The sequence below is a fragment of the Saccopteryx bilineata genome, chromosome 12, assembly GCF_036850765.1.
Source record: "Saccopteryx bilineata isolate mSacBil1 chromosome 12, mSacBil1_pri_phased_curated, whole genome shotgun sequence".
Classification (NCBI taxonomy): domain Eukaryota; kingdom Metazoa; phylum Chordata; class Mammalia; order Chiroptera; family Emballonuridae; genus Saccopteryx; species Saccopteryx bilineata.
The window spans coordinates 7,615,064-7,626,396 of record NC_089501.1 but is presented as its reverse complement, the minus strand read 5'-3'; the positions used below and the strand labels follow the sequence as shown (position 1 = coordinate 7,626,396).

At 42.3% G+C, this 11,333-nt stretch overlaps 1 protein-coding gene and 1 non-coding gene across 4 annotated transcripts in view; one reads left to right on the top strand and one right to left on the bottom strand.

Moving 5' to 3' along the window:
• Positions 1-6,777, bottom strand: part of GTF3C6 (general transcription factor IIIC subunit 6) — a 25,795-nt gene extending 19,018 nt beyond the window's left edge. The window contains exons 1-5 of one of the 3 annotated variants that reach the window (XM_066248366.1): positions 6,664-6,777; positions 6,190-6,270; positions 5,560-5,623; positions 5,400-5,444; positions 3,876-3,989 (exon numbers count right to left, since the gene is read on the bottom strand). In XM_066248366.1, the coding sequence (XP_066104463.1) occupies positions 3,876-3,989; positions 5,400-5,444; positions 5,560-5,623; positions 6,190-6,270; positions 6,664-6,777 (418 nt within the window). The remainder of the gene's footprint in view (positions 1-3,875; positions 3,990-5,399; positions 5,445-5,559; positions 5,624-6,189; positions 6,271-6,663) is intronic. The other 2 variants (XM_066248367.1, XM_066248368.1) reach the window with 2 other exon arrangements.
• Positions 6,778-8,037: 1,260 nt separating this feature from the next.
• On the top strand, positions 8,038-8,144 carry LOC136316502 (U6 spliceosomal RNA). Its single transcript, XR_010727734.1, has one exon. It is a non-coding gene; the product is annotated as a U6 spliceosomal RNA (small nuclear RNA).
• Positions 8,145-11,333: the final 3,189 nt, after the last annotated feature.

The following is an 11,333-nucleotide window of genomic DNA, read 5'->3' as shown; positions in this document are numbered from 1 at the left end:
CAATTTTATAACAAGGTTTGTTCAAGAAGTATAAACTCTATGAAATTAATGACAATCAGAGGGCAATATACAATTATCTAAGACAATAGTGATGAAACTGAATCAAGGATTTGATTAAAAATTAAGTAAAACCAGTAGGGAATGAAATGTAGAAACACCATATCCCTGACCATAGAATGAGTTTTGCAAGATTTGCAGATGAGTAAATGAAAAGAGTTGTGTAAAGGCCATAAATATTCCCTGATGTCTAGATTCCGGAAAGCCCTCAGGATGCTGCCTTAACAACCTCTGTAAAAGGCCAAGATAACCCAGCACATTCTTTTGCTTTTTGTAAAATACTTCGCTGAACACTCTCTCCCTAGACTGTTCCAATGATAACCAAAAGCCTGTTTCGCTTCTCTAAAACTGCATTGGCTAGGTATTCACCCCCCCCACTTCCTTTTGCCTTTGAAAACAAACCCCTGAGTTTGTTCAGGGCTACATGATTTGGTAACTAGACTAACCATGCCATCGCCAGAAATTAAATTAAAGACTCCTTAATTTGGCTACTTAATTGTGTGGCAAAATGTTTGTTTCCTTGCTGTCCAGATATAACACTACGAGTTCATGCTTTTCATCTCTCTCCCTTCCTGTCTCTCTCTTCTTGCTAAAAACAAAAACAACAAAAAAACAAAAACACACACATACATTACTCTATATCAATAATTGCTCTGGTCCTAGCCAGTGGCTCAGTAGATAGAACATCAGCCCAGTGTATGGAAATCCCAGGTTCAATTCCTGAACTGGGCACACGGGAGAAGCAACCATCTACTTCTCTCCCCCTTCTCTCCTTCTTGCCCTCCCATAGCCAGTGGCTCAATTGGTTCAAGTGTGGCCCCAGGCGCTGAGGATAGCTCAATTGATCAAAGTGCTTCAGCCTCAGGCACTAAAAATAGCTTGGAACTCGAGCATTGGCCCCCTAGATGGGGTTGCTGAGTGGATCCCAATAAGGGCACATGCAGGAGTTGGCCTCACTATCTCCCTTCCTCTCAACTAAAAATAAAAAAAAATTAATTGTTCCAATAATGCTAATAATATTTTCTTTTATTATCACCCTTTCAGGCAAATATTTTCAATTGATCCTCATTAATTTCTATAGCAAGCCCAAGCGGTTTAGGCTCATCCTCAAAATTCCATTAGATACTAAGATACCCCAACCTATCTCGCCACCCTATTCACACTTCCATCTGCTCCTATTCCTCATCATAAACTAACTCTTCTGCAGCTGTTTGTTGAAACTTCCTAATTGCTGATCCCATATCTTCTCGTTATTCCTAGAAAATCTCCATGAGAAACTGATTAGTCCTTTTCTCGCCAGTTTAGCATTAACTACTGACTTCCATATTTTTTCCTGCAAGAGCACTATTCTGTCAGTCACCAGATTCAAAATCTTGATGCTATTCTTTACCCTTATTTAGCATAATACTTGCCACCTAACAGATACTTAAAATAAATTGAATGAAATGGGTACTGTCACCTTCAGCCACGTGTTTCAGTGTGATTTACTTTAAGAGTGCAAGTTCCTGGAAGGTAAGGACCACATCTCATATCCTGTTCTGTCTCCATCATATCACCTTATGTGATAGTTAGTGTCCAGATGATTCCCCAATGATCCTCACCTTACTGGCATTCAAACCCCTGTGCAATCCCCTCCCACAATAAACAGGATACTGCAGAAATGACAGAATGACTTCTAAGGCTTATTCATAAAAGAGCTTGTTCTCATGGATTATCTGATCTGGGAAAAGCCAGCTGCCGTTTCAGGAGAACACTCAAACAGTACTATGGGGAGGCAGGAAACTGAGGCCTCATGCTAACAGCCAGCACAAACTTGCCAGCCATGTGAGAGAGCTCTGATACTTAGATCCTTCAGACTTATCAAGGCAGATGATTGCAGCCCAGCCAACATACTGACTGCAAACTCATAAGAAGCCCCAAGCCTAGCTAACCTACCCCTAAATTCTGGATACACAGAGACTGTGTAAGATAGTGGGAATTTTTTTGGTTTTTTTAAGGCATTAAGTTCACAGGTTAGCCTGACCAGGCGGTGGCGCAGTAGATAGAGTGTCGGACTGGGACGCAGAAGGACCCATGTTTGAGACCTCGAGCTTGCCAACTTGAGCGTGGGTTCATCTGGTTTGAGAAAAGAGCTCACCAGCTTGGACCCAAGGTTGCTGGTTACTCAGTCTGCGGTCTGAAGGCCCGCGGTCAAGGCACATATGAGAAAGCAATCAATGAACAACTAAGGTGTCAAAATGAAAAACTGATGATTGATGCTTCTCATCTCTCTCCATTCCTGTCTGTCTGTCCCTATCTGTCCCTCTCTCTGACTCTCTCTCTATCCCTATAAAAAAATAAAATAAAATAAAAAAGTTCACAGGTTATTTCTTATGCAGCAATAGATAACTAATACAGCCTTGAATGACTGGTTACTAATTTATTTGATTAAACAAGACATCCAAATCTTCACAAAGACCTATCAGACTATTAAAGACTACAGGAGAGGAATTTCTATAATTTCCTTTAGTAAGAGTATATAAATGCTAGCTAAGCTTATCTGATGTGTGTCTCCTTTTCAAGTTCATTCTAGAACTTCAAGTACCTCCTTCTTCCTGTTATTTTCCAAGTCCTAAAAAAGAGGATTGTTTGGGGATATACATGACAGGAACAAAGATTTGTTATGTAATTATGTGCAGTTGGTATAATTCATTTCTGCATGATTAACATACATTCAAATGTTTATTCCTTAAAATACATTAAATCTATCAACCTGTGAATATTCATCTCTGAAGTAAATATACAAGAGTTTCAAATATGTCTTTGAGCAATGAGCTTTTTTTAATTTTTTTTTATTTTTCTGAAGTGAGAAGTGGGAGGCAGAGAGACAGACTCCCGCATGTGCCCAACTGGGAACATCCCAGCAAGCCCACTAGTGGGTGATGCTCTGCCCATCTGGGGTGTTGCTCCCTTGTACTGGAGCCATTCTAACGCTTGAGTCTGAGGTCATGGAGCTGTCCTCAGTTCCCGAGCCAACTTTGCTCCAATGGAGCCTTGGCTGCAGGAGGGGAAGAGAAAGAGAGGAAGGAGAGGGGGAAGAGTGGAGAAGCAGATGGGAGCCACTCCTGTGTGCCCTGGCTGGGAATCAAACCCAGGACTTCCACACGCCAGGCCGACACTCTACCACTGAGTCAGCTGGCCAGAGCAGCAATGAACTTTTAAACCATCAGTGATTGGTTCATCTCTACAAATACATGCCTGCTATGGGTGCAAAAACTGGTCTAAAGTCTGGTCTGGGACAATCAGCAACTACAAGAAGACTAAATGAATGCTAATTAAGAACTACACTCAGGAATAAAAACTGTGGTCTTAGAGTCCCTCCCTCACATATCAAACCCAGCTTTTTCCAGCCATAAGCTTCTTGGGGAAGAATGCTGCAGCTGCCAAAAGTTTCTAGGAGATGCTTGAGATTACACCTTGGGAATTTAGAACTATTATCATATCTTCGCTTACAAATAATTTCAGTTAAAAAATAAAAAAGCCTGCTGAATCCCCTAGGAGTTGGAGATCATGTCAAGTTTCTTGACAAAGTCCCAATAACTATTTCCAATGCAAAGCAGATAGAGATTTCTTCCATGTCCACAGTGCCCTCTGCTACAGTAGAGTTCAACTGAATTTTAAATCTGTTTGGTACTTTTCATGGAGCACCCTCAATAATATATTTAACGTATTACATATAGGTATTACAACAAAGTGCAAAAAATGTCATGGTAGCAATGTGTCACTGTCAAAGCCAGAATTATTCAATCACCTATTTTCAGAGACCTACGTGAACTAACCTATGTTTTCTTCTCCTTCCTTCTTTTCTGTCAGAAGAGTTCTGGTCATGCTGAGCTTCTTCGTTGTATGGTATTTATAGTTTAGCACTGTTTTATTGCTGCCTTCTGCATCCACTACAACATAAAATGAACTCAACTGTTATACTGCTTAATGCAATATAATAAAATATAATGCAAAATAAAATAATCATGTTAAGTCTCAACAATTTCAATATAAGGAGTTAGACTAAACTACTTCCTGTCTAGATAGTGAAATAAGTTCAAGATTTATCTCATTCCTCTTATCTCAAGTACAGAGAAATGACAGAGGCTAAATAATATCACCAGGATATATTCTCTTTAAAATCAATTTAAAAAATTATTTTTGAAAGAATCAACTGCCTGACCAGTGGTGGCGCAGTGGATAGAGCATTGACCTGGGATGCTGAGGTCCCAGGTTTGAGACCCCAAGGTCTCAGGCTTGAGAATATGTTCATTCAACTTGAGCACAGGCTCACCAGCTTGAGCATGGGATCATAAATTTGATCCCATGGTCACTGGCTTGAACCGAAAGGTCGCTGGCTTGAACCTAAGGTTGCTAGCTTGAGCCCCAGGTTGCTGGCTTAAGCAAAGGGTCACTGACTCAGCTGGAGACCCCTGGACAAGGCACATATGAGAAGCAATCAATGAACAACTAAAGTGATGCAACTTCATGAGTTGATGCTTCTCATCTCTCTCCCTGTCTCTCTTGGAAAAAAAAAATCAACCAATGAATGCATAAATAAGTGGAACAACAAATCAATATTTACCTCTTTTCCCTCATCTCTCTCTCTCTCTAAAATCAATAAAATAAAAAAATTTTAAATAAAATGGTGTCTGATATATAGAAGGCATTAAATAAGTTTTAGTAGTTATTAATAATTACTGGTGAAATGGAAGCAACCAATATGCCTATTAACTGGGGGATAAATTGTGCTATACTCACAAATGGAATACTAAGAAACAGGGAAGGGAAGGGGGTAAGGCATTGGGGGGAGGATAAGTGGAGGCCAAGGGGAATAAGGGGGTGGGGGGAGATATATTCAGTGGGACACTTGAATCTATGTAAATACAAATTAAAATCATAAATTAAAAAAAAAGAAACAGGGAAAACAAGAATTATATATATATCAGTATGTATAAACCTTAAAACATATCTCTAATTAAAAAGATTATAAAATGATATGCATAATATGCTATAATTTCTATAAAGTTTGAAAATATACAAAAAATCTTATTGATTTTTTGTGCATATATATGCAATATAAACACTGGTATAGAAAAAAATAGCAATTCCAGGTAAATGATTATGTCTGAAGACAGAAGAAAGAGAATAAGTTTTGATAGCAGTATACAAGGGGCTTCAATATATCTGGACCTGGCAAAATAGTAGGATTTGATACAGCTAGTCAATGGGTACATGAACTGTTTAATTTTAATATTCACTGTACATAAGTATGTTTGAAATACTTCAGAGTAAAAACAGCTACCATAACAGATACTTACCATATTCAACATTTTCTTCAAATATAACACAGGTCCCAAGAGTGTCTACAGGAAAATTTAAAGACAACTTGTTGAGAAATAACGAACTACTTTCTCTGAAATAACGTTAAAAAGGAGTTTCAAAACAACAACAACAAAGTTTCATCTGACCTCTTCTTACCTTCATACTCTCCAGCAAAGACATAGTTGTCTAATTGCAGAATGGGTCTCTCGGTGTCAATTCCCTACATCAGAATATAGGATCGTAAAAATCATCATTAGCTAAAGCCTTAGGGGTGGATAAAATGGGTGAAGGTAGTCAAAAGATACAAATTTCCAATTATAAAATAAGTACCTGGGGATGTAATGTGCAGCCTGGTAACTACAGTTAATAATACTTTGCTGTATATTTAAAACTTGCTAAGAGAATAAATCTTAAAAGTTCTTATCACACAAAAAGGTAAAATGTATGCATAACGAACGATGTGTGGTGCCCCTGTGTAAAAAGTTTGGGGACCCATAATCTAAAACAATGTATTTTTTTCAAATTATATCGTTCCATATCAAAATGCCACCTCCTCCAAATCTGTAACTCTCTCTAGCCACACATTCAGACACTGAAGCAGAGTTAGGCGTTTGCTCCCATCTGCTCCCACAGTTCCCCTGTGCATCTGTGATTGTTTTCAGAGTTCACGGCTTTTGTAATGTGGAATTAATATATCATCAATCTTTGGGGATAGGTAGCTCACCATTCATTTTTGTTCTGAATTTAAGAAAATCTACACTCATCCCCCAATTCCAGAAGACTCACCAAAATCTTGCATTTATTTTCACATTTAGAGAGAAAGTCTGAATCAATAATTCCTGACAATTCCACCAGAACCAACTGCTCCTGGTGGAAGAAAGAAGCACACGAGTGGTGTGCAGGAAAAGGCGGTTAACAAGAGAACCCTCCAACCCCTCACTGCACCCCCACATCCCCATTGCAACGCTTCCACCTCTGTGAGAACGAGGTCCTGCTTTCAAAGAGAGGAAGAAAGCGACGTTACCTAAGGCAACTTCCTCTACTTCCCCATTCTGATGACAGTGCGGCAAGGAGGGCTGAGGCCAGCTCCTTCTAGTCCGCGGCGACCCCCTCCTTCCTCCGCACCCCTAGGGCAAGAAGCAGCGAGGCGCCTGGGGGGCCTCGGAGCCGCCCAACGCATCCCGACTCCCTTCCCCGCATACAGCCCGCGCGGCGTTCACCGCCACCGCCCCTCGCGCAGGCCTCCGCTGTAGCACTCACTGCCTCCTCTACCTCCTCTTCCCCATCCCCCGAACTCCACTCCTCAGCGGCCGCCATGATCACACTCCTCCTCCCGGCCTGGGAGCAACTAGCCACGCCCACCGCGGCCGCCATCTTGAGTCCGGGCAGGGCCCCCACCTCCCAGCCGCGGTCTGGCTGCTGCTTGGGCCTCGCTAACCACTCCTGTCAGGAAGCGGGATGGCCGGTCGTGCCCTCACGTGGAGGGCCGGTTCCAGGCCGGCTCTTTGTTTCTTTTCTTACCCCTCTTGAGAGCAGGAGCCGGGTCCCTGGCTGGTTTGGGAGGCCCTGTGACCTAGGGATTAGGCTCCCGCCCCAGGTGGGAGGAGAGGCCTGGTGAGGGAGAGTGGACAGAGAAGGTGCCAGCAAGGAAACATCACCTGCGAGGGAAATAGGCCTTGTGTTAGCTCAGCCGACCTTCTTGAGAAGAAATTATTAATATTATGGAGGAAAAAAGGGGAAAGGAACTTCACAGGATGATTTGACCAAAAATTCCTAACTGGGAGCGTCAGGTTGCCTAGTCACACCCCAAGCATACAACTTTTTAGCAAAAGGCTATATTTGCCTTAAGCAAGTCCTGGCCCTTGTTCCTGTGCATCTAGGTTTAACACAGCTTTGAAATAAGCAGTACCCAGGCCCTGGCCAGTTGCTTCTCCACCCCTACCCCCTTTTCCCTCTCTCTCTCCCCCTCTGCCCCCTCCCCCTTTCCCTGCAGCCTTGGCTCTAAGGGTCTGGGAACCCTGAGTATGGCTCCATAGCCTTGCCTCAGGCGCTAAAACAATGCCCTTGCTAAACAATGGAGCAGCGGTCCCAAATGGGCAGAGCAGCACCAGGGTAGGGGGCTTGCTGGTGGATCCCCAATTGGGGTGCATGCAGGAGTCTGTCTCTCTGCCTCCCCGCCTCTCACTTAATAGAAAACAAAAAAGAAATAAGCAGTAGCCATTTAAGAGAGCACTGTAATCTAGTAAACTACCCTGCTTCCTCCCTCCCATGTCCAAGTAAACTTCCTTAGTTCCCTCCTTAATTAAATGCATTTTAAAAAACCTGTTATTCTGATTACTCCCTGGCATTTGTTGTCAGGTGCAAACGCTAATAAAAATTCTCCGCAGGTGTGGACATTTTTATGTGACCATATCATGTGAGTACTAATCCTCAATTCAAGTTTTTCTGAGCCAAATTAAGAACAGATTTCAGATTAACTAGTGTGGGGATTCAGAATGAGTACCCAAAGATATGCTTCAGTGGTATACAGATTGTTGAACTGAGCCATTTTAGCTTCAGGCTCAAGAGAAATTTCTGCTCCTCCCTTTACCTGGAAGAGCTCTGGTTAGGGAGGGGGCCTTAAAATGGAATCTTGTGCTGGCTTAGGCAGCACATGTACTAAAATTGGACCAATACAGAAAAGATTAGCATGGCCCCTGCCTAAGGATGACACACTAATTCATAAAGTGCTCCATTTTTTTATTTTTGTTTTGTGACAGAGAGAGAGAGGGAGAAATAGAGACAGACAGGAAGGGAGAGAGATGAGAAGCATCAACACCTCATTGCAGCTCCTTACTTGTTCATTGATTGCTTTCTTATATGTACCTTGATGGGGTGGGGGCTGAGGGGAATACAGCAGAGCGAGTGACCCCTTGCTCAAACCAGTGACTTTGGGCTTCAAGCTAGCCACCATGGGGTCATGTCTGTGATCCCAAACTCAAGCCAGCGACCCAGTGCTCAAGCTAGTGAGCCCACACTCAAGCCAGATGAGTCCACACTCAAGCTGGATAAGCCTGTGCTCAAGCTGGCGACCTCGGGGTTTCAAACTTGGGTTCTCTGTGCCCCAGTCTAATGCTCTATCCACTGTACCACCGCCTGATCAGGCAGTACTCCATATTTTATTTTATTTTTTAATTTTTTTAACTTATTCATTTTGAGAGAGATAGGAAGAGACAGAGAGAGAGAGAAGGGGGAGGAGCAGGAAGCATCAACTCCCATATGTGCCTTGACACAGGCAAGCCTGGGGTTCTGAACCAGTGACCTCAGCCTTCCAGGTCGACGTTTTATCCACTGCGCCACCACAGGTCAGGCTATGTGTGCTCCATATTTTAAAAATAAAAATAAATAAAATGGAATCCTATTCAGCAATAAAAAGGAATGGAGTACAGATACATGCTACAGCATCATTGAACTTGAAAGCATTACTCTAAGAAGCCAGACACAAAAGGCCACGTATTGAATGAATCCACTTATATGAGACGTCCAGTATAGGCAAGCTGATATATAGAGAAGTAGATTAGTGGTTACCAGGGCCTGGGAGGAAGAGGAATGAGGAATGACTGCTACTGGGCGTGGGGTTTCTTTTGGGGGGTGATGAAAATGTTCAGGAATTAGTGGTGATGGTTGCAAAACTCTGTGAATATACTAAAAAATACAGAATTGTATATTTTAAGAGTGACTTTTATGGTACAGTATATGAATATATCTTAATAAGCTGTTATTTTAGAAAATCTTACAACAGTAGAAACAGCTAGTTTTAAACTGAACAGGGAAGAGAAAATTGCTTGAGTAACTAAGGAAAAATCTTTGAAGGTCAGATCAGGGCCAGATACTATGAAAGCTGAATAGTAGAACTATAACTTGATCCCAAATCTACAAAAAAACCAAAAAAACAAAAGTTAAAGACCCATGTCTGGGGGGCTCCAAAGGAGCTGGTAAGGGTCAAGTGTCATTAGCTTCTTTTAACTGGACCCTCGTTAGGCCTCAAGACAGTCTCAAGAGGTAATAATTATGAAGAGCAATGTTAAAAATATTTAATGACTAGTAGGGCACAGCACTCAGCCATGCTGGTGTAAGGTTGTGGGAAAGCTGGATAATGTCTAGAGCCAGCTAGAAGCTTGAGGCAGTTTCCTTTTACTTACTGACAAGGAAGTTTCAATAATTTAACAGCTGGAATGGTTTTACCAGTGACTATCAGCCCTCATTAGTCTGACTTCCATTTTACACATAAAGAAACAGAAAAAGAAACTTTGGAAACTACCTTTGTCTGACTTACTTCTCTATATTATTAGTTTTGGGGGGGAAGCAAGGGAACCTTAAAAGACCAAGTAGATATTACAACCTGCATCAGGTTAGCTTGAGTCAGAGGAATGAGATGGTGCGTCTGACCTTAACGAAGTTGAAAGGGGAGACAAAGAACTAGGGAGCTGCATACCTAATAAAACTGGACCAGCCACATCGTTTTGTATTGCAAGACTTGAGTGACTTTAGGATGAGTGTCCCTTTTTCTTTTTCTTTTCTTTTCTTTTTTTTTTTTTTGAGTGTCCCTTTTTCTGTGAACTTGTCCATCTCTGCATAACCATGCAGAAAGCAAAAATCTTATTTTCTATAATATGGCCATTTGTTCCTTTTTTCTTTGACTCAAACTGGCCTCTCCAGCACCCTGACTTACCCACCTCCCTCTCCCTTGCTTAATCATTAAGCCCTCAGGACGATGAGGTTCCGGTCAACATCCAGGAGTCTTAGAAACAAGGTCCTGGGTCAGTTGACTGTTGAGACAGAGTTTTCAATCAAACTAAACATAGTATCTTGGCCTCAGTTCTGTTTTTAACTCCAGACCCCAGAAAGTGGAATGATCCCAAAAAACAAATCCTTGCAAAATTGGACAGAACAACTCCATGGCTGACATCAGAACCAAATGCAATGATCAATTACTCCCTACCCTAGCACAAACCAATCAGAAGAGCCCATGATTCCAACTCACGATTAATAATTTTTTCCCTGAAAGCCATGGGGGACCCAGGTCATTGAGCAGGAGCTCCTGTGACTCTAGGCGTGGAGCCGTCTTCTTAATACATTCTTACTTTCTTGGCTGCAAATTCCTGTTCATGTCTTATTGGGCTTTGATGCATGCAGGCAAACGACACCTTCAGTCTGGTAATAATTTTGGTACCCAACATGGGGCCTTCCTTTTACTTGTGGATTCAGGGACCCCTGGCCCAAGGCTTGCCACTAGGCCCCTGCCCGACCTGTTGTTTTGGAGACAGCGGTGGACAGCAGCCCATGACCAGATGCCCCTGACCTACCACACTTTTGTTTGCAGCATAAATAAGCAAGAAATTGAAAAGGCCTAAATTTGGAACTTTTTCTGGTTTTGGAAATTGAAGACATCTTCTAGAAAGGTTTCATAGGTATGACCCCAGGAAAACCATCCTCTTCCCAGGCTCTGGGAAACCCAAATGGCCGCAGAGAGGGAAGCAGTTCCTAAGAAACTGTGGTTTGTCTGGCCTCTCTCTCTCCTGGACTCAGGAAAACTCAGTGGGAACCAAGAAGGAGAAATCTTACTTGTCAGTCTACTTGAGGCTGTATATGTTACCTGTTAAGTCTGTTTTATCTTATGGGAAGGGGCCAGTTCTATCTGCCTTTTAGCTAGCCTTGAAGGAGTGGGCAGTGGAAGCCCATCTGGCCTAACTCAAGGCCGCTGTTCCCCTCATCCAGCCTGCACTGCACAGCCTGAGGCATTGCGGAGGGTTGAGCCACCTCAACTTCTTCTGCTGTTTTGTCTGTTGTGTCTGACTCAAACTTCTGGCAAGAAATAAGAGTTATTAAATTGCTAGTTCTTACAACTGCTTGTTCCTGTGTTATTCTTTTCTGTAAACTATCTAATCTTA